The following is a 21,872-nucleotide window of genomic DNA, read 5'->3' on the forward strand; positions in this document are numbered from 1 at the left end:
TCACGGTAGAGGTCCATTTGCTCATATCCAGTGCCAAATCTGTCATAAATATGGTCATGAGACTTCTTACTGTCATCATAGGCACGATGATAATTATGTTCCTAGTCAACCTATGGATTATCCCAATCAGTATCCTGATCAAAATCAATCTCAGACCTCTGCTAACGCCAATCAGAACCAGTACCAAAGTCAGAATCATAACACTAATTCCCATCAGACACAGCAGCCTCATCAGTCTCAGCACAATCAGTACTCTACTCTGCGTTCTCCTCAAGCAAATCTGACAAGTGTTCCTTCAGCCTCTTCTTCGAGTTGGTATCCTATTTCAGGGGCCTCTAACCATGTCACAAATGTTTCTCTGAATATTCATCAAACCATTTCCTTTGAAGGACCAGATCAAATTACAATTGGTAATGGTCAAGGTTTGAATATCAACTCTTCAAAATTATCCTCCTTCTCATCTCCTTTTAATCCCAAAATTCCCCTTGTTCTTAATAACCTCCTGTTTGTTCCTTCCATTAACAAAAGTTTAATCAGTGTCAATCAATTGGTAATGGTCATTCTGAATTCTGTTTGGTCAAATCTCAGGTCTCTAAAGAGATGCTCCTTAAAGGGATGGTAGGCTGTGATGGTCTATCAATTCCCTGATTTGCTTCAGTCAGCTAGACAGCAAGCAACTCAAGTCCTCTTTCACTGTCAATACCATTTCTGCTGCTGGCTCAGAACCTGAGCCAACTATTTCTCCAGATTCTGTTTCACCTAGTGTAAATAGAATCAATCCTAGTGTGCCTCATGTAAATACTCTCTCTAATAGTGATCTTTCTTTTGCCCCTTGGCATTCCCCATTAGATCACCCTAGTGGTGACACTATGAAACTTGTATCCAAATTGAGTAATATTTCTATTGTTAATAAAACAGGTTCTGATTTTTGTTCTCTGTTGCATTGGCCTCTTCCCCTTCTCTTACTGTGTATTCTAATCCTTTTGACCTCATTTATACAGATTTGTGGGGTCCTTCACCTGTCTTGTCCAACACTGGTTACAGCTATTCTGTAACCTTTGTTGATGTCCACACTCGGTTTACTTGGCTTTATTTGTTGAGAAATAAATCTGAGACTCTTGATCTGTTCAAACAGTTTCACACTTTAGTTAAAACTCAATTCAATTTACCTATAAAGTTGTTCGGTCTGTCTGGGGGAGGGAGTACAGGCCCTTTACTAAATTTCTTGCAGAACATGGTGTGTAACACAGATTGATCTGTCCCCACACCCATCATCCAAATGAAGTTATGGAAAGAAAGCACAGACACGTAGTTGAAACTGCCCTAACTATCTTATCTCAGGCCTCTATGTCTCTTGAGTACTTGGACCATGCTGTTACTTCTGCTGTGTATCTCATCAATCGCCTTCCATCATCATCTATTAATCAAGAGGTGCTAATCAGAGATTGTTCAAAAGACTCCCAAATTATAAGTTCTTGAAAGTGTTTGGATGTGCTCATTATCCTCTTCTGCGACCCTATAATCAGAATAGACTTCAACCAAGGTCTCAGGAGTGCCTTTTTCTAGGCTATTCTCTCTCTCACAAGGGTTACAAGTGCATGGCTGAAGATGGAAGGATTTATATTTCAAAGGATGTGATATTTGATGAGTTGAACTTTCCTTTCTCTAGGCTGTTTGGAGAACCAGCCTCAGTATCATCAACTACGGCTGCTGCTTCTTCCTCTCAACAGACCTTAACAGTTCTGTCTGCACCTCCAACAAGAGTCACTCCTCCCAGTCTTGACAACCCTACTCCTGCAGAACAAGTAGATAATGATTCCTCACCAGCAATTTCAACTTCAGTGGGAGCAAATTCTGTTTTAGATAATGACTCTCGGCCAGGTCAAGCACCAGCACCCACTCCAGCAGTTCTTGTCCAACCTGATAACACTCATCCCATGTATACTAGAGCCAAGGCTGGTGTAGTTAAACCCAAGTTGCAGCATACTCTTCGTTTAGCTCATTCTGCTCTTTCTAATCCAACATGGCTGGCAGCTACGAAAACTGAGTATGAGGCCATAATGTAAAATGGTACTTGGTCTCACACTGCTCTTCCTTCCAATAGGTCCCCTGTGGGTTGGAAATGGGTTTTTCAAGTCAAAGAAAATCCTGATGGCACTGTCAGTAAATACAAAGCCAGACTAGTGGCTAAAGGCTTTGACCAGCAACCTGGTTATGACTACAATGAGACATTGTCTCCTGTAATCAAACCAGTTACTGTCAGAATGCTTCCTTCTCTTGCTGTCACTGACAAGTGGAGTCTTCAGCAGTTAGATGTCAATAATGCTTTTCTCAATGGTGTTCTTGAAGAGGAGTACATGAGTCAGCCCCTGAATTTGAAGATCCCAACAAACAGCTATTGTGTAAGTTGCATAAGGCAATTTATGGTCTCAAACAAGCTCCTAGAGCTTGGTTTGATAAACTAAAGGCCACTCTTCTTTCGGTTTCAGTTCAGGTCCAGCAAGTGTGATACCTCCCTTTTTCTTTACACTGATTCCAAAAAATACTGTTATCTACATGCTTGTGTATGTAGATGACATTATTGTCACGGGAACAATCCTATATTCATCAAGTCCTTAGTAACCAAACTCAACACTGAGTTCTCACTTAAAGACCTGGGGAATCTTGACTATTTCCTGGGAATTGAAGTCAGACCTCAGTCCAATGGTGCTCTTATTCTGACTCAGTCTAGGTACATTAGAGATTTATTGGGAAAAAAAAAATGGATGAGGCCAATCCTATTTCTTCTCCAATGGTTGGAGGCTTCAAGTTAACTAAGTCAGGGTATGAGCCTTTGCCTGACCCCACTCTAGACAGGTTTATTGTGGGAGCCTTGCAGTATGCAACCATCACTCGACCTGAAATCAGTTTCACTGTTAACAAAGTCTGCCAGTACATGTCAGATCCAACTGAGCAGCATTGGGCAGCAGTAAAACGAATTCTCAGGTATCTAGCTGGTACCATCAACTTTGGTTGGAAGATTCTCCCTCCTTCTACTGGACCTCCCTTTACAGTTAATGCTTACTGTGATGATGACAACAGAAGGTCAACTTCTGGTGCAGCCATCATTTTTGGCTCAAATTTAGTTTCTTGGTGGTCAAAGAAACAGTCTGTTGTTGCAAGGTCCAGTACAGAGGCTGAATATTGCAGTCTAGCCTTAGCCACTGCAGAAGTTACATGGATTAGGTCACTGCTGTCTGAACACTGCACACTCCTTATTACTCTCCAGTCATCTTTTGTGAAAATCAGAGCACTGTTGCTCTTGCTCACAATCCTGTTATGCACTCTCGAACCAAGCATATGGAACTGGATCTCTTCTTTGCTAGAGAAAAAGTTTAGGAGAAGCAACTTCAAGTGGTTCACGTTCCTGCCATTGATCAGAAGGCTGATATTTTGACAAAGGCTATGACTCCTTCCAAATTTTCTACTTACAGATCCAAGCTCAGGGTGGCTGAAAAGTTCACTTACAACCTCTCATGAGCTTGCAGGGGGGTATAGGAGTATATTTACTTGATAGACTGTTTTTCCTTCTTCTATGTATAGAATTAACTTCAGTATTGTACAGCTGTAGTAAACTGACTAGAGTCAGTTGACAGTTAGAGTTAGTTGACAGTTACATCTGTGTAACTGCCTATATAAACTAAGGTGAAACCTTTTCTCATAGGGTTGAATAATATTTCACTTCACCTCAATTCTGTTAGTGATATTCTCTCTCTCCAATATAAGACTTAGATCCTTTCATGTTACTACTTATTATATAATAATGTTACGAGAGAGCAGAATATATAAATATATTTGACAGAGCTATCTATAAAATAGTATAAAATATTATAACTACTTTCATACTTTTCTCTATCTTTAACATTATCATATTAATGAACAAGACAAAAAGATCATCCACCAATGATACAGAAAAGTGAAGGAGGCATTTCTTCAAATGTTTGGGCCTGGAAAATCAAGTTAATTGCACAAGGTTATGTACTTAATATCTTATTGAGCATTTTTAATTTTATGGAGTAATGTTAGCAAAACAATTTCTAGTACACTCTTTTCAACACATTAATAAATGAAATTTACATCAGACCCCACTAAACTATTTCAATTAGTGCAAAGGCTTATCAAAGTATTACAGTCTTAACAGCCAGCCTACCAGTTTAGTTAGCTTTTATTTTGTCTAAAATTCTCAAGTATTATAAGAGAACATGCATCATCACATAGCATAGGCATCATCATCACTCAATGAGCTGATATTTTCCAATCTCACAGCCTAATGTAGGTTTATAATAGCAAATATTGGCTATAAAAATTGTTCTTCGTCATTACTTCCTGATCACAGAATTGAGAACATAATTCTGACTTCCTCATAGCAGCTCCATACTTCATTTTAAAAAGGTAGATGGTATGCTATCATTTTAAAATTAACTTCAAAAATATTTAAACAGTTCTTCTGACGCCGACATTTTAAAATAAACTTTAAACATTGTATTTTAATAGTTCTGTTGTGAATCAAGCAATGTTCACTACCTGGTCAACAATATCATCCAAAGGATTATTTGGAAGATCCAAAGAACGAATTATCTCTAATATTTTTGTCTTTCGTTCCAAGGCTGCATCATACCTGAAATAATGTAGAAAAAAAAAAACATTCATCAATCATTATTTTTCTCCCATTTAATTTGGTTGATAGAAGATAATGTGTCTTTTACAACCAGTTTCTTTCGAAATCAGTTACTCAACATAAAATGATAATTTTGAGCCATGCAAACAAGACCCCAATAATTCAAGAGAAATGTTTAAATTCTATACCTCTTCTGAAGTTCGGCTATGTAGGCCTGTCTAGCTTGAAGATATTCATCTGTTTTCTCCTTACACAAATGGCATGACCACTCTTCAGGAACTATATCACCAATTGGTGGCATCAGGCATGTGGAATGGACTAATTTACCGCAGCAGGAACACTGTAGCAATTTTTTCCTTTCCTGCAGGGAAAAGTAAGTGATTCCTGCATCCCAAGTATTGAAACAATTCAAGATATTTAAAAAAGTAGAAGTACCTCCTCTGTAGTGCAAATTTCACATATTTGAAACTCATCATCAGAGTCAGTAGATTCAATGCCAGAGTCAGCTGCACCAAACCAGAGGAAACTTAATAATGTAAATAAGCAACCCAGCAAGTTTCAAATGTGTTCTAAAACCATCAAATTTCACACATTAGATTTTAAAAAAAAGATATCATGAGAGTAAAGAAATTATATTTAATTAATCATAATGCTGCCTTTAAGGATGACATGCCCAAGTAAGGAAACAGGCTCCATACCCAATGAAGTGTGAACCAAATGAATAAAAACATAACAAGCAACAACAACAAATAAGCCTTATCCCACTAGGTGAGGTCAGCTAAAAACACATAACACAGCAAAATGGAATGATCACATATCAATGGCACTGACTCAATATGGAACAAGAAAAAAAAAACATGGTTACATGATACAGTGGTCAGTGCACTTTTAGGCATCAACAAATCCTTTCAGTCATATATCATGTGAATTCAAACCCTCAATCAACTACTGTCTGCTAACAATTTGTCACAGAAATCATATTTAATGCATTCCAAGTTTCAACCAGTAATTGGAAAATAGGGACTGGTATATAATTAAAACTATTCTTGCAAATTTTTCAGTTTCTCAAACATTCTCCTACAAGAAGTCAATTTTTGCCTCAGTTGAGCCAATTTCAAATTCTAAGGGCCTCTTGGTTTAAGGATATGTTTTCTGTTTTCAATAACAACTAAAAAAAAATGACACCTTATTTTGACTTTGTTTCCTGTTTTCAAATGTTACAGAAAATGAAGAATATTGTTTTCACCATTTCCTATACCAATATTTGATAACAGACTGCAAAGTAAAAACGAGTTGAAAACATTTTTTCAAAGCAATCAAAGCTCTTGTTGTGACAACTTTACTCAGAAGTATTAAGACTAATGATTTTTGAAGGTAAGGTGGCCTCACAGGACTCTTCATGCTGACATGTCTGTCACTTCTACATAGAAACTGTGCCTCATTTATTTTAACACTGCCTAGTTGTGTGACCGCTTTAGAATAAACTGATGAGCATTCGGTATATCCTAGTAGGTTGGATCAGTTTCTACAAATTTGTTTCAAGGGTTTGGTAAGAAGGAAAAGAAATCTTGTAGCAATGTTCTGTTTATTGGATTTTAATGGTTTTAGGGTTGGAAAGGAATACCTGCATCTTCAAGGGTGTTTCCACCAATTAGAATTTTCATGGTGGTACTGCTTCTTCACTTTAGAATATGCTTTTATTATGAATAATTCCCTATCTTGTAGTTTTCTCTTTGTAAACTCTATAAAAAGAACAATAAACTCTAACATTTTTTTCTCAATAGAATAACATTCCTTTAGAAAAAGTCAATTAATTGGCATCCTTATCCTTTATAGTACATTATGAAACTGTTGCCTTTGTATTTATTGGGCAGTGGAAAGTGAGCATGAAAATTTTCATATTCTTACTTTTTTGGTGGAATTTGATATTCAAGAATTACTAGAATTACAATTTTGTTTTTAAATTCTCCATCCAAAGTCCAAACAACATATTTCAAACCAAAGCATTTAAAATTCCCTGAAAAATGAGTCACTCTTAAAATTTCTCATCCAAACACATTATTAGAGTTATGATTCTGTACATCGCCTCTAATTTTTCCAAGCATACAATTTAGTAATAGAGGGTCTCTGTCTATCAATCCTAGTTGCAACACCAAGGGTTATTTTTTTTTTTTTTTTTTGATCGGCAAAGATAAATATATATATAATTAAAAGAAGTACCAGAGGTACTATTAGAAAGTTAGGTTCCATTATGGTGTAGGCTGGTATCTTCTGGGTTTGGACTGGGTATTTTTTGAAGTTTATCAGCTCATCCAAGTGCAGGCTGGTATTGTCTGGGTTTGGGCTGGGTATTTCCATAAGTTTAGTTGCTCATCCAAGTGCAATGGATGGCAAGGTCGGATTATTACGATTGTAAGAGTTCCACAACATTGGAATTTTCTGAATCCTAAGAATCATTGGAATATAATTTTCACAACATTAATACTCCTAATAGAAGAATTGAAAGATTGAGTACATTGTATACTTAAACTGTGGAGTGAGTATTTGGAAATGAACAGTTTTCAATTAAGTAAAGATTGACTCTTAGGAATCCAAGTTTGGCAATTGAGGGGAGGACCATATAATACCACAGTTTTTTATTTCATTGTCTGATAAATACATACTACCACAAGTTGCAAGGTTTAGGCATCATGCTACTATTTTATAAAGTGGCAAGAAAACTGAGAGATATGTAACCCAATTGAAGCAAGGTAGATGAATTGAGAAAATGTTTGAAATGTGAATTGTGACATCAAGCTGCCAACCAAACTCTCGCTACAGTACAGATACAAGACTAAGTGTTTTATGGTTATAAAATGATAAGAGATTAAAAAGCCAAAAAGAGCGAAAATATTAGAGATGAGAATTTTGTGCCGAATGAATGAACATACCCCCTCAAAAAAAAAAATAAGATCAGGAGCAACTGTGTTAGTGGTTTTGAGAGAAAATAGTGCATGACCTATGGAGAGAAAGATGACACAAACCAACCTATGGTGGTTTGGTCATGTAAAAGAGAAGACCAAAAGTTTGCAGTATGTAAAGTCGATCAACTGGAAGATAGTCTGGTTAAAGAAAAAAGAAGACTGGTTAAAAGAAAAAAGAGAACCAAACAGAGAGAGATCATCTAAATAGATTTCTGAATATTTGACTTCCTAAATAGCAAAACGGTTTCATTTGTTCAATTTAGCTGACCCAACATAGGGGGCTACAGTCTTGGATATTGGTAATAGGAAAAATGCCTAAATACCATACACAGCAGAAGCACAAGAGGAACAAGGAAGTGCATAGGATTCTTCAAAATTTGTTTCGAAGAAACTCACATTCAGATTCTTCATCACTTTCAGCATCACTAGGAGGTTGCCACTTGGCTACTTTTCTAACCCTTCCTTTTACTGAAACACCAGGAGTTGCAGAATGCCTCTTCCGTTGAAGTTCTTTTACCCCATCCTCTCCTACAACAGAAGAGCAACTAAACGCACAATAACTAGAAAAAAAATGAAAATCATTAAGCAAAACAAGTCTCAAACCTGGGAGAAGTTCAGGTTTTTCCGGTAATGGGTAATTTTCTTCCACAAATTTAAGCAGTAATTCTCGAGGTCCAGAAACAAAGTCATCAAGTTCAGAACCCTATCCAAAAAACTAAAGCAAGTGAGGAACTGAACTGCAGAAAACAAAATTGCTTTATGTGGAAATGAACAGAGAATTCAAATACACACATATTTTGTCACAGCTTCCTCTGTCCTTGCTTCTCCAGTACTCTGAAGACCAATGACTACACATTTTTCTTCAACTAATGCTTTATGCGCTAGTCTCACAGCAGCAGGGACTTTAGCAGACATACACATGTGTCTAAAGAAACGCTACAGAATTACAAGGAGCAATAACAAACAAAAAAGTCAATGAATATTAGTGCAAAGACTGACAAACAAGAGAATCAAAATACAGATAGTGCATTTGGGTATCACATAAACTTCAATACCTGGTGGCTTGCCCAGTATAATCGCCATAGTTGACTAGAATTTGGTTTATCATTTAGGAAGGCACTGGCTGACAGCAATTCTACACGTAATTCAGCCCAAAATTCTGCTGCCTTTTTATACATTTCCTAAGTTTGAGATGAATAATAAATAAGATCATCAAATGAAAATATTGAATTCAAAGGATAAATTAATTTCATCTACAGATAATATAGATAACTATACATGTTATAATTATATGAAAAGAATGTCGAACAATCAGCATCCAGAAAGCAATACACAAAAGAGAAAGAGAAAGCGCATTCCTAATTTCACATACTTAAATACCTATCATATATGAGAAATATACATACATACATGCATGCATGACAGTGTATAATGTTGGTATTTGTTGATACAAATAAATATGATTTTGACAAGCAAAAACCAAATTAAACACAAGCCAATTTGTCAGAAAGAGAAGAGGCTTATTATTCTATCCCATGTCACAAAACTAAAAAACAAAACTGGTTGATGTAGCTCTCTTTCTATTAGCTTATAGTCTACTGATTATTATTTTCAGATGCCAGTCAATATTTTACCAGATAATTTCCATTATTTCTTCAGTAAATAAATTACAGTTTCGATAAATAATAGCACAAGTAAACAAATTTGTTTCATACCATCATTTTATCTTCTAATGGTGCCTCGATAACTTCAAACTCTGCACCCTCATAGCTAAGAGTCCGACATAAATACATACCCCTACAATAAGATAAATGAAGCAAATCTTTCGTAAGCATGTTCATTAAGGATGAGGGATGGTGTGTACATGAAAATAATACAACCTTGCTTTCATGTCCATGGCAACTAATTCAAGAGCTCCAACACCCCCTCTGTCAAGAGCTCCTGGAGGTATAAATTTGAATAGTTAATTTCAGACTTAGGAGATGGAGCTATCATGGGCAACAAACACATATAGGAACGATATAAGAAATTCTTGAGCATTTTATACTATGTAGCTATAAAATATTATTCACAAACAATCATAAAATATTAGTTATCTATCATAAACGGTTGTTAATCATAAAATATTACTAGTATTCATAAATGCTAGTAAAGTAATAATAATATAGGTAAAAAATGATTATCAAACAAAGAGCAGTATGTAAATGAAAGTAAATACATCATCCGTTAGACCAACATGATATACCTCCAAAATGTTGCAGCAATAGGCATTTGAAAGGCAAAAAAAGTGCACCAATGGATTTATCAAAAAAATTATTTATGAATGAATCAAATAGACAAAGCAAGTTTAGAGAGAGAGAGAGAGAGATGAAGATCACTAGTTAAATTGTATTTCCTTAAAAAAAATAGGAAAAGGATGGATAAGAAACTACCTAGAAATTCACGGAAATCAATGAATGAAGTCCCATCTCCCCAAAGACCAAGTCGAACCATATAACCCATATTGCGAGGTTCAGATGCTCCAGTTGCTGAGCAATAAACAACACGAGCTTCAGGTAGTCGATCCTGTGAAATTAGACTGCAATAACTCAGAAACCACATTTTTACCCACAATTTCAATGCTAAATATTGCAAAGTAATAATTTGACTTCAACATACACATTAATGTGACACTGCGGATAAAGTAGGAGACATACATGAGAGGGGGGGAGGGCATAAGGAGACAATCTTTTTGCAAAATAGGCAAAAAGATAACGGATAATTGTATATAAGTCATTCTCATTTCAAAACATAAAAAGAAAATAAAACTGTTTATTTCCTATTAGTACTCATCTTACGCGAAGGGTGGAATGGATTGTTTGAGATAGTAAGATAGTAAAACTTTTGTTATGAGACCAAAATTGCATCCAAAATTTTCAATTTTACCAACTATAAAACGACCACTTTGTGTTTCCTTACAGATCAACCACTTGAAACCAATATGCTTTTGATGGTGTAAAAAACTTAGTAGCTAATTGTCTATTTACGATCGTATTAAATAATAAATAATCAACTTAGTGAAGAGCATGTATCAAGTTATCTAATAATGTATGTTTGAAGAATCAAGATTAGATGTGCTTTGAATCCCTTCATGAATCCACCAAAGAAACTGCTGGGCAGAACCAAACACATTTATAGTACAAAGACACAATGAAAACTTAAGATACTACACAAATAAGCAGACTTCCACAATCACTTGCACTCCTTTCCTATGCAAAAACTACAAACGTGAATGAACAGTAAATGTTTTAGCAAACACAAGCATAGTTCTTATCAATGTAATGCAGTAATCTATACTGCAGTATTGCCTTTTGTGACCATAGATACCACAAATCGCAAATTTCCAACATCAACAATCATTCATTAACCAACTAGCTAGGATCAGAACCAGTATTACAAGGACTGTTATAAAGTTTTGTATGTGGTACATGTTCAAGTACACAGCATGGGACTCTTTGTAATAGGCGGTACCAAGGAGTAGACTAAGTCAGTTCATAAATTAGTTAGGATTGGAATTTGCTAGAACTGAGTCACTATTCATAAACTTCAAAGCACACTACCACCAAGTAAAAAAACCTTCATATTATCTAATGGCCCAAAACTGAAGTTTCTGAATGGCCATGGAAGTTTATTTAACATGGATATGTTTCTTTTACACCACTGGTTTTAAACTATTTTTATTGAAAAAATAAATTTCAGAATTTTTGCCTCTGGACTTTCTACAAGTTGCATCTACTAGGCATATTAAATCAGACCACTGTTATCTTTCTTTCTGCTTAGATATCACTTAACTTATAGACTGTTCATTTAGATTCACTATATTAAAAATATTCAAAAAAATACTACATAGAAAAATAACGAAGAATGGGGATTAGAAGTATCACCAAAAGTATATTTAAAAAACAATAGAAATATATCTTTCCGATGAATGAAGACCCACCTCAACGTAAACTCACATAAGAAAACAACACAAACAATATAGAAACTTCTGGTCATCATTTCTGTGAGGATATAAGGAGCAGGGAAAGTCAGTTAACATAGTTAGACTATTAATAAGTTAGTTAATTAGTGAGCTAAAGGGGTTTATTAGATATAAATAGGGGAAGAAGGATAGGAGAGATTCAGATTTGGATAATTGGTAATTGAGCATTAGCTCTTTGTGAAAGGAGAAATCCTTTGTGAAGAGGAAACCCTTGGACGAGAGTTTTCTTTCATATGTTTTGTTCTTTTCTTACTATTCAATAAAATCTATCTTTTCTTTCCCATTCTGATTCTAGTCTCCTAACAATTGGTCCGACTTGTCGAATTCGAGTTGCACGATAGAGAGCAGAGTGAGTGTTTTGGAGAAATTGGCTAGTGAGCATGGAAAGGTGATTACAGACATGGATCTCATAAAAGAAAGATTGTTGGACATGAGGCAAATCAAGGAATTACTTCTTGAATTCAAGAAAGGAAAGACACCTTCAGATGGTGGGGAAAACTCAGTCAACAAAGACAAGAAGTCGGAAGAGGAGAACAGTGACAGTAATGGGTCTAGCGAGGACAGTGAGGAAGAGGAACCCAAATTTTGTGGGTTGCACCATCATTCTTGCAAAATCAGCATTTCCGAGTTGAAGCATGGACAACTAAAAAGTTCAGAAAACGTTCTTGAGGTTTAAAAGGGAAGAAACCATGGAGGAGGAGGAGCCCTCTGAAATCAAGACCAAGAAAACCATTGAGGTAATTAAAGAGATCAAATAGATGCTATAATTGCTGATCAAGAAAAAGGGCATGAGTCTTGAGTTCAAAAAAGAGGACAAACAACCCATGCAAACAGTATCAACTTTGCAGTAGGGTGTGTGGGTAACAAAGTCACAGCAAGACAATGATTCAGTGAAAGCCCTTGAGGGTTCTGCCAATGAGAAAATTGAACCCACCAGTGGGAAGGAGCTTGGTCTCAAAGACAAAGACTCGAAAACCATTGAGGTCGAGGTGGTAGATGAGATCAGGGTGGAAGAGGCTAAGAATCTGCAGCAGAAAATACAGGAACAAGAAGGGGATTTCGCAATTACATCAAAGAATCTCATTCTTGGGTAGTAAATGTCATAGAAGTTGAGGGTGATAATGGTTTCTTTATGAAACCCACAGCCATGGAAATTGGGATTATATGGAGACTGTTTGCACCTACACCACCACCAGGCGCCCCAGATGCAAGCTCACAGACAAAGCTACAACTTCTCAAAGAGAGGGTCTTCTTTGCTGACAAAGCTAAGGAATTTTGGCATCTCAGCCAAAACGCTAGACACCAACCCACTTGCAACTAGTAAATCATCGTCTGAGATGCTAAGGGCAATAAAGTCACTACAGGGAAACTGGAACTACATTGCAGTAGTTCGCAATGAGAAGAGAAACCCAAAGCTAGAAGCTACTCATTTGGAAAAAGGCCAAAGAACTTTATACCAGAGTTCTGATTCAGCATTCTTCTAATTTATATGCTGCCAATGGTACCAAGGTAATCTTAGTGGAAAAGGGCCATTTAGATGTGTCAAATGATATCTTTACACAGGTTCAAGAAGCTGCCATTGGTGATGTGTGGATAAATTAGGCACATGTTTATTTTGCTCGGGGGAATTTTACTTTGGTGTGAAAATTTATCAAAACTGCTTGTGGAAGTTTTATTACAATACAGACTCTCAAATACTTCTATATTTAGCTCATACACATTATGAGGCTGAATAGTGGCAAGACTGTATTAAAACTCTACTAAGAGCCATCCATTTGGCACCCACAAACTATACATCAAGGGTTGACTCAGGGATTGCAATGCAAAAGTTTTCAGCATCAACACTACAAAAGGCAAAGAGGACTGCAAATGAGCTGAGCATGACGAGCAGCAAGTACGACAGAGACAAGAACTTGCTCGTCAGATTGCATTGGCTGAGGAAGCCTGGTGAAAGGCTGAATAGCAAAGAAAATTTCAGATGGAAAGGAGAAAACTTGAGGAAGTGTGCCATTTCAGTTTTCAAATTCCAACCATGAGGGCAAGGTTGATTTTTAGGAGGAGTGTATATTAGGATATAAGGAGAAGGGAAAGTTAGTTAACATAGTTAGACTATTAATAAGTTAGTTAGTTAGTTAGTTAGTTAGTTACAGGGGTTTATTAGATATAAAGAAGGGAAGAAGGATAGAAAAGATTCAGATTTGGATAATTTGTAATTGAGCATTAGCACTTTGTGAAAGGAAAAATCCTTTCTGAAGGGGAAACCCTTGGAGGAGAGTTTTCTCTCCTATGTTGTGTTCTTTTCTTACTATTCAATAAAATCTCTTTTCTTTCCCATTCTGATTCTTGGCTCCTAACAATTTCAAACAATTGGAACAAAGAACAAACCTGGATATCAACCACTGCTTCTCCGGTTCGTGTTGGCTGACTGCCAGATTCAGGGACCAAATTTTTTGCTTTGTGACACTGCAATGAACCATTTAAACCTTAGTAACAAAAAGGTGAAGAATTTAAATATTGAATCCAAGAAGCACTTGAAATAACAATTAAAGACTATCAACATAAACATCGGAAATATCAATTGACATAAGAAAATATTTCCATACCTCGTCAAAAATTATAAGACCGTCAAACCCTGGTCCACACCACTGTACAAGCTGCTGGAGACGAGAACGACCTTTCTCAGAAGATGCTATAAGGCTATTGTACGTCGAAAAAACAACTCCCTCCCTGACCCCAACAGACTTTGAATCAAGCTTAGAATAAGGCAGTTTGTTCAAAGCATGCACTGGATAGAGGGGAAGAAAAGGAAGATATTTAATTTGTAATAACAATGTCTATAATATCAATAAAATAATTACCATAACTTTTTAAACTAAAGTCTACAACACAGTTACACAAACACCTGAAATGGACTGCAAAAGAAAATTTCTCCCAGGTAGATAACAAAGCAACAGAGAGCTTTCATTGTTTGAATTAAAAAAACCATGATTAGAGATAAGAATGTACACAAGAGAAGGATAATAACAAATGATCTGTCATAAAGCAGCTAGTGCATATGATCCAACACAACAGCAGGACATGTAAGGGGCATCGCACCACCAGTACAATCTATATATATTGTAGAATCATTTGGAATGGAACAGTCTGTACCCCTTAATGGAATCAAAATATACTGCTTTTTTAATCTTATGTTCTAATATATTCAACTTTTAAAATGAACCAAACACAAAACAGAACCCATGTCTTATGTTTTGTCCACTTCTAACCTGTCAACCATCGGCTACCTAAAAGTCTAGGTCAAACTAGTATAGTGCAACTAGTACAAGTCCAGGCTTTTTAACACTAATGCTCTGGATAGAAGTGAATTAGTGAAAGAAAGAAATGCAAAAGAAAGCAATAGGTAGGATAGAAATAAAAGACAAATAGAGAGAAAACTGAAAAAGATGTATTGTTTGGATGTCTTAGAATCTGGGTTTAAACCTAACTCAACCCCAAAAGCAAGGGTGAGGGTCGCCCCCCACTTAGATACATTATCATGGCATTATCTCTAGTTAATGTGGGACTTGGCACTTGAGTTTTTCCCAATACATCCCTCATGCCTAGTACTATGAGGCTTGGTGCATAGATAATATGGTAGGTGGCCCAATATAAACACGTCATTGCTCCTTATGACACCGCCATGGTGGGCCCAATACATTCCAATCTTTCTGTACAAACAAAGGCAAGGCGTATATCTAGGAAGATTCCCAAAATAAAAGAATCTCTAACATTCTGTACAAACAAAGGTAAGACTACATATCTAAGAAGATTCCCAAAATAAATGAATCGTTGAATTGTAACAGTGTTGAACTTATTGGGAATCACTGGCCATGAACCACCCACCTACACATCTAAACTCCCAGTGTGTGATATATTTGAAAAAACTACTACCCCATGAACTACTCACATGCACAAGAATTTAAACAAATATATATATATATATCAACAAAAAAATCATAATTAGAATTATTTTTGCAATAGTTATCTATTTAACATAATGGACAAACAGGTTAATTAACACACACCACAGAAATTGTCAAGGAATTACCTTCAATGCATGTTGCACCTACATCATCCAAGTCTCTTCTAGCATCAAACTTCAAGTCTGAACCAACAGAAATCCACCTGTGTAAGATCATTGGAAACGCGACAAAAGTATCCAAACAATTAAACTCTCATGGTATAGCTACATATGTTCAGATAAACATGCATAAAGGTACACTCAAAGCATGAATCTTGACTGCATGTGGGTACCGCTAAGCAAACTTACAATGCTTTCCTCCTATAGTGATGCCAGTTTTCCCAAATCAGCCCTGCAATAGTTCGACCTTTACCTACACCAGCACCATCTCCAATAAAAAACCCTGCCCTAGCTCCATTTGAGAGGTGTTGGAGGTGTCTCTGTCACAAAAATAACATCATACACAAGAAATGTAAAACAAAACATAAACATATATTGTCAATTATAGAAGAAACCTGACAAGCATAGACCAATGTCTCAATTTGCAAGCAAGATAAAGCCTTTGAACTTTCCAAATCATCTTTAATTTTTGGATCATAAGTTGGCTCAGGAGGCTGCACTGCAGACAACGAAGATGTCTCCACAACAGGATCTGGATGTGGAGGTCCAATAGATATTTTTGGCGGCCGCTGCACAAGGAGGCATTGCTTTCATAACTTGAAATAACAAATGAATGCAGCCAAAACAAAGTTCTAGCATACAATGCTGTCGAAAGGAAAAAATTAGTAACTCACATAATCTGTAAATGTTTCTCCAACCATGCCACCTTCATCTTCATCCCGCTCCACTTCAACAGCAACCTGAATTAATTTAATGCATAATAAAAAAACAAAAATATAAATAAGAACTATAAAATATACAAATACCATTTTTTGAAACAATGGACCTTCACAAAAAAACTGACAGACAAGATATAAATTAATAAAAGGAAGGAAATGTCACTGGACTATTGGAGAAATGAATAAATGTCAAGAGGGAGGTAGGAAGCCATCCATTTTATTTTATTTTTTTGCCAGGAGGGTAATTTTATGTTCAAAGATTAATTTTCCTTTTCAAAAACAAAATCAGAGTAGAAGATCCAAAATATGAAATAAATACACATACATGCATAAACTTGCATGCAAAACAGTAGAATCAGGAACCTCTTAAGTCCTAAGTACACTTAGAAAAACAAGAGGTAAGAAAGAAAACAGAAAAAACATTGATTGGAAAGAACAATCCAGGCCCCAGGCAGGCATAACCTATATAAATACAACTAAAACAAACCATTAGCAGAATAATTTTAGCAATAAACTTCATCCCCAAATTTTGTGGTACAGACTTGTCTTTCTAATCCTAGCCTCATAGTGGACTCATCTATTGAACCTTTCTATATCATACTTGCAAATGGACTGCGAGGGTGTGCACAAAATTTAACTGTTTCTTTCACTATTTTATTTGGTCGGAATGGTGGCCGGACAGCGGTGGTGACCAGAAAAGTTTCCGGAAATTCAAAAAGAGGTCATCAGAGAAGGAGAGAAAGGTCCCCAAAGCCTGGGTGCGAAAACAAGTCGCCTGAAGAACGACTTTCTTTATTCTTCTGTCATGAATAACCTAAGCTCTAGATACCATATAACAGTGTTTTACTGTAATGTTGTGTTGTCGTAGATCACACCTCATGCTATTTATAATATGAAAAAGGGAATCGGTATTGATTACAAGATCAATCAATTACTGATTTATAGGAAATAGGATATTCTAATATTAAATACAATATCAAGAATAATAGACGTAATCTCATGTAATCTCACACATGGCATGAGGGAACATCAGATCTCATGGCATTCTCAACATTATACAAGACACCTAGGGTCTGCTAGGTTGAGAAGGAGAAAATTGGGAAGGAAAAAAATAGAGGATAGAGTGAAAATTATTTTCGATGAAAATTTTGGCTTGGAGTACAAAATCCATACATTTTGTTTTTAAGCCCATATTTCTGCTACACCACGCAAGCATAAAGTTATTTCATTCCAAATTTTCCACATCCCCACTTCCCACCTACTAAACAAAGGTTTGGATGGAGGGATTTGTAGGAAAAGTGGATGGTTAAATTCTTGTATCTAAATGGACCAAGTTATAAAATCTATAAAAAATAAAAATAGATGGTTGAATGCTCACATGATAATCTATCATTCTATTCCTCCTTATTTAAAATATCCTCAAATAAGGAGAACATTAATCAAAACAAAAATTAATCCTCTCTTCATCTAACCTACAAATCCTTCCATCCAAATGATAACAGATCAAAGACCAATAAGGCTGGTTTAGTCAAATGAATCATTGATTGCTTCAGACTGGCAGCTATATAATTGTAAAATTTCAATACCCTTAAACAATATTACTTCTTTGCGGAATAACTCTAATTCCAAGTCTACAACGCATGAAACTTCTATTAATATCAGTTCAGCACCCACCAAGGCACTACTAACACTAAACATCTTCACCCTAAAATAATGACAAGATTCTGTGCATGAGATGGACCAAAGAGGCAAATAAACCAAAAATATAGAAACACAGGACACATTAAGTACCTTAACAACTCAACTCATTCCCAACAGCAGTACTTCCCATTTCTCTCATTAACAAACCACTTTTTTCCACCTCAAATAAAATAACGCACCCTACTTCCTCTTTGTAATACTGGTTCATCCTTATTAACATCTTTACTTTATCAACCATCAAGCATATCCTACTTCCATTTTATAATGCTTGTTCATACTTACTAACATCTTTACCTTATCAACTATCAAGCACATTCTACTTCCTTTTTGAAATTCACGTTCATCCTTGCTAACAGCTTTACCTCATCAACCAACAATCTAGCATATTCTACCTCCTTCATAATGGCTGTTCATTTTCATCAGCAAAATTATCATATCAAGACGAATCAACCTACATAGGAATCCAAATGAAACCTAAAATCACACTACACAGTAACATTATAATATCAACCACAGTCACAAGCACACTTTATATTGTATGTCACCAATATCAATCAAGACGAACTAAAGTACACATAGAAATCCCATAGTAACCTAAAATCACACTACACAGAAATTCTAATATCAACCACAATCACGATCGCACTTTATATTGTATGTCTTCACATCTATCATGACGAACTAAAGTACAAACAGAAACCCTACCGTAACCTAAAATCACCCTACACAGTGAACCAGGCACAATTTCCCTTCACCACTTCAAAATTACTGAAATTCACTTCCTCCAAAGAGAATAATAGAGAAAGGAACGGAGAACAAACCTCATTAACTTCTTCCTGAACGGGGAAGAAATGCTTGACTTTGGAAACATCCACGGCGAGGTCAACCCCGCACTGAGGGCAAGCAAAGCGCGCGAGGCCGTGAGGGACGTTGAGGATGGCCTTGCACGAGGCGCAGGGAAGCTGGATCTTAGTGGGATCAATGCCGTGCGCCGGAGCCTGCGACAGCTGCGATGCCGGAGCGGACGGAGGAGGAGGAAGCGGCGCTGCCGCGTTGTTGCCCGCCACCGCCTTGGGCATGAGCTCCGGCGGAAGCATCTGCGGCATTCGGCAGGTAGGGCACGCGAATTCGGTGAGGCCGGGAGCCACAGAAAGGATCATGCGGCAGCCGGCACAGCGAACGCGGACGCTCTCGGCCGGCTGAGGAGGTGGTGGAGTCGACGGTGGTGGTGGTGCCAGCGGCGGAGGAGGAGATGGTTGTGTCATCTCGGAAAAGAGAGCGCGAAAGGGTTTTTTCTTTCTTTTTGGGGGAAAATTGCGTTTGGCGGGCAGAGAAGGTTTTTTTCTTCCTCCTCTGCTCTCTCTTCGCCTTTTGTTTTGATTTGAGATGTCGTTGGCGTGTGAGGGAATGAGCCCAAAAGGATTTCTTATTATCGGGGAGTGTGGTTTTTAGGGAAGCTTGGCTCACTTTTTTCGAGCTGGGAAATGAGCACGTGACACTCACGTGAGAGAATTTTGTATTTACTATTTATACACAATATGAGAGCAAAATTATGATAAGGTATGAATTAAGAAAGTATCATAAGATAAAACTAGTGTTTTAGATCTTGTAACATTTTTTTGTCCTTGCTCAGATGGTGTTCGTCTTTTAATCCCTCTAATTCATTAGATCAAAAACTAATTATATTTATGATACCTAGTTGTCATTGGTTCAAAAGAATTTTACAGATTATATGAATCTGAACATAAATTCTTCCAAACTCATATAATATTACGAACTTATCCAAATTTTACTATATTTATATGGTCAATAGAAAAAAAATATAATAATATACTCAAAGAAATTAAAAACTATAAAATTTGATAATAAAAAATTATATAACACATCAAAAGAAATTTGAAAAAAAAAAGATAATGTATTCCTAAGAAATTAGTGACTATAAATTTTTATCAAAAAAAGAAAAAAGAAGATGGATAAATAAGTTATACAAAATATAAAAGGAAGAAAAAGATAAGAAGAGAGTTGTCGAATATATTTTTTTAATAATTATGGATGATTATAAATTATTTATCAATGATATTATGACTTTCTCTATAAATTTCAATATCAATAACAACTAATTTTGAATATCTCATGTACTGTCCAAACCCACACACATGTAGCATCCTACATGGCACTCAAAGACACGTGTTCACCCTCTAGACATCTGACCCTTAGCAGTCGGGCCCAACAAAAAGGTTATCTCTAACCTACTAATATTTAAATATATTTGAATATCTTATCTATTGACAGGTAATTAATTATCTATAAGGTCACATTATCTATTTGAATATTTTTTGTTTTAACACCTCAGATACACTATATGTATTGAACTTGTTTTCAATAGAGAGACTTTTTGTAACACCCTGAAATATTACTATTTATAAATCGATGTTTAATTATATTTATCATGTTATTTGACTATATAGTTGACTTGAATGAGTTGAGGTATGACTTGAATTAGTCATGTGTGAATTTCTTGATGTGGATGTTGAGTTATGTGGAGTTTTATTGAACTAAATTGAAATTATGACATTTTAAATTTTACCTAAACCTATTCCACTAAAATCGCGATCCTGAATTCGTTAACCGTTGGATCGTCTTCAAATTTTTCCTGGAGCTTCCTAAGACATATTTCCACAGTCTATCTGTTGGAAATTTGAAAATAAAACTTTTGGTGTCTCGCTAAGCGAGAAGGGCGCATTAAGCGCAATTCCAACTCGAGAGGGAATTGCGCTGAGTGAGATTTGGCCCGCTAAGCAAGCCCTAGTGTAGAGGAAGTTGCGATAAGCCCAAATTCTCGCGCTAAGCGTGAAAAGTGGACTCCAGCTTAGCGAGATGAGCTCGTTAAGCGAGATTTGCAGATTATAAATACGTTCCTCAACATGAAAAATACGATTTTTCACTCTCCTCTTCTCCAAAACGCCACCCAAACCCTAAAACCTCATTTTTCCACCACCCACGACCATCAGTGGCCGCCACGAGCCACCATTGCTTGCCATTGAACCCCACACCAAGAGGAACACTTTAATCGGAGCGGAATCCTTAGAATCCTCCTCAAGGATTCATTAGAGAAAATCCTCCAATCTTCCATTTCATAGCTTCTCCGAGGTAATCTTGATTTCTAAACCCTTCTCCTAGTTAGTTTGAGTTCCTCTTAGTGTCTCCTGTGTGTTGGGTACTGTAATAGGGTGTTTTACACTTCCTTTGAAAAACCCTAGAGAATGAGACATTGTAAAAGTTATCTTTTTACAACATTGATGTTATTTTTGTGACCTTCACTGAACCCCAATCACATTGACGTGATCGGAATTTCAAAATGATGTTTCCTTTTTGTAGAATCCAAAACACTCCTTAGCCCTTTTATGTTTTGACAGGTGTATTTGACCCCGAATGTTGTCATTACCTTGTTTCTGAAATCTATATTAAATTTCCTTCAATTTGGCATATAGAATCTTACATTTGGACTGATGGGCGTAAATGAGAGAGAGGCCTCTGAGCGACGTAAAGAGGAACTGAAGGAGAGCTCATAATAGGTGAGTGGGGTTTATTATAGTTTACAACTTTTAATGCCATAGTTGGGGTCAAGGAACCTAACTATGGGGATATATGATTGTCCCTGTTGCATGTTGGTTTTCAAGAAAACAATATT

The 21,872-nt window shown here is 36.3% G+C and overlaps 1 protein-coding gene across 2 annotated transcripts in view; it reads right to left on the reverse strand.

The window, feature by feature from the left end:
- The window catches only part of LOC114386691 (protein FORGETTER 1-like), a 41,184-nt gene extending 21,577 nt beyond the window's left edge, over window positions 1-19,607 (reverse strand). The window contains exons 1-17 of one of the 2 annotated variants that reach the window (XR_003661145.1): window positions 19,003-19,607; window positions 16,436-16,501; window positions 16,157-16,330; window positions 15,951-16,081; window positions 15,729-15,805; window positions 14,245-14,426; window positions 14,027-14,104; window positions 10,053-10,185; window positions 9,501-9,561; window positions 9,336-9,417; window positions 8,676-8,801; window positions 8,413-8,556; window positions 8,224-8,323; window positions 8,017-8,148; window positions 5,093-5,163; window positions 4,846-5,018; window positions 4,564-4,657 (exon numbers count right to left, since the gene is read on the reverse strand). Coding sequence is in view for 1 of the 2 variants with exons in the window: in XM_028346728.1 (XP_028202529.1) it covers window positions 4,564-4,657; window positions 4,846-5,018; window positions 5,093-5,163; window positions 8,017-8,148; window positions 8,224-8,323; window positions 8,413-8,556; window positions 8,676-8,801; window positions 9,336-9,417; window positions 9,501-9,561; window positions 10,053-10,185; window positions 14,027-14,104; window positions 14,245-14,426; window positions 15,729-15,805; window positions 15,951-16,081; window positions 16,157-16,330; window positions 16,436-16,501; window positions 19,003-19,446 (2,268 nt within the window). In the remaining variant the exon portion in view is untranslated. The remainder of the gene's footprint in view (window positions 1-4,563; window positions 4,658-4,845; window positions 5,019-5,092; window positions 5,164-8,016; window positions 8,149-8,223; window positions 8,324-8,412; window positions 8,557-8,675; window positions 8,802-9,335; window positions 9,418-9,500; window positions 9,562-10,052; window positions 10,186-14,026; window positions 14,105-14,244; window positions 14,427-15,728; window positions 15,806-15,950; window positions 16,082-16,156; window positions 16,331-16,435; window positions 16,502-19,002) is intronic. The other variant, XM_028346728.1, reaches the window with a different exon arrangement.
- Between the last annotated feature and the right edge of the window lie 2,265 nt (window positions 19,608-21,872).

This window comes from Glycine soja, chromosome 15 (genome assembly GCF_004193775.1).
Source record: "Glycine soja cultivar W05 chromosome 15, ASM419377v2, whole genome shotgun sequence".
In the NCBI taxonomy this organism is placed as follows: Eukaryota; Viridiplantae; Streptophyta; class Magnoliopsida; order Fabales; family Fabaceae; genus Glycine; species Glycine soja.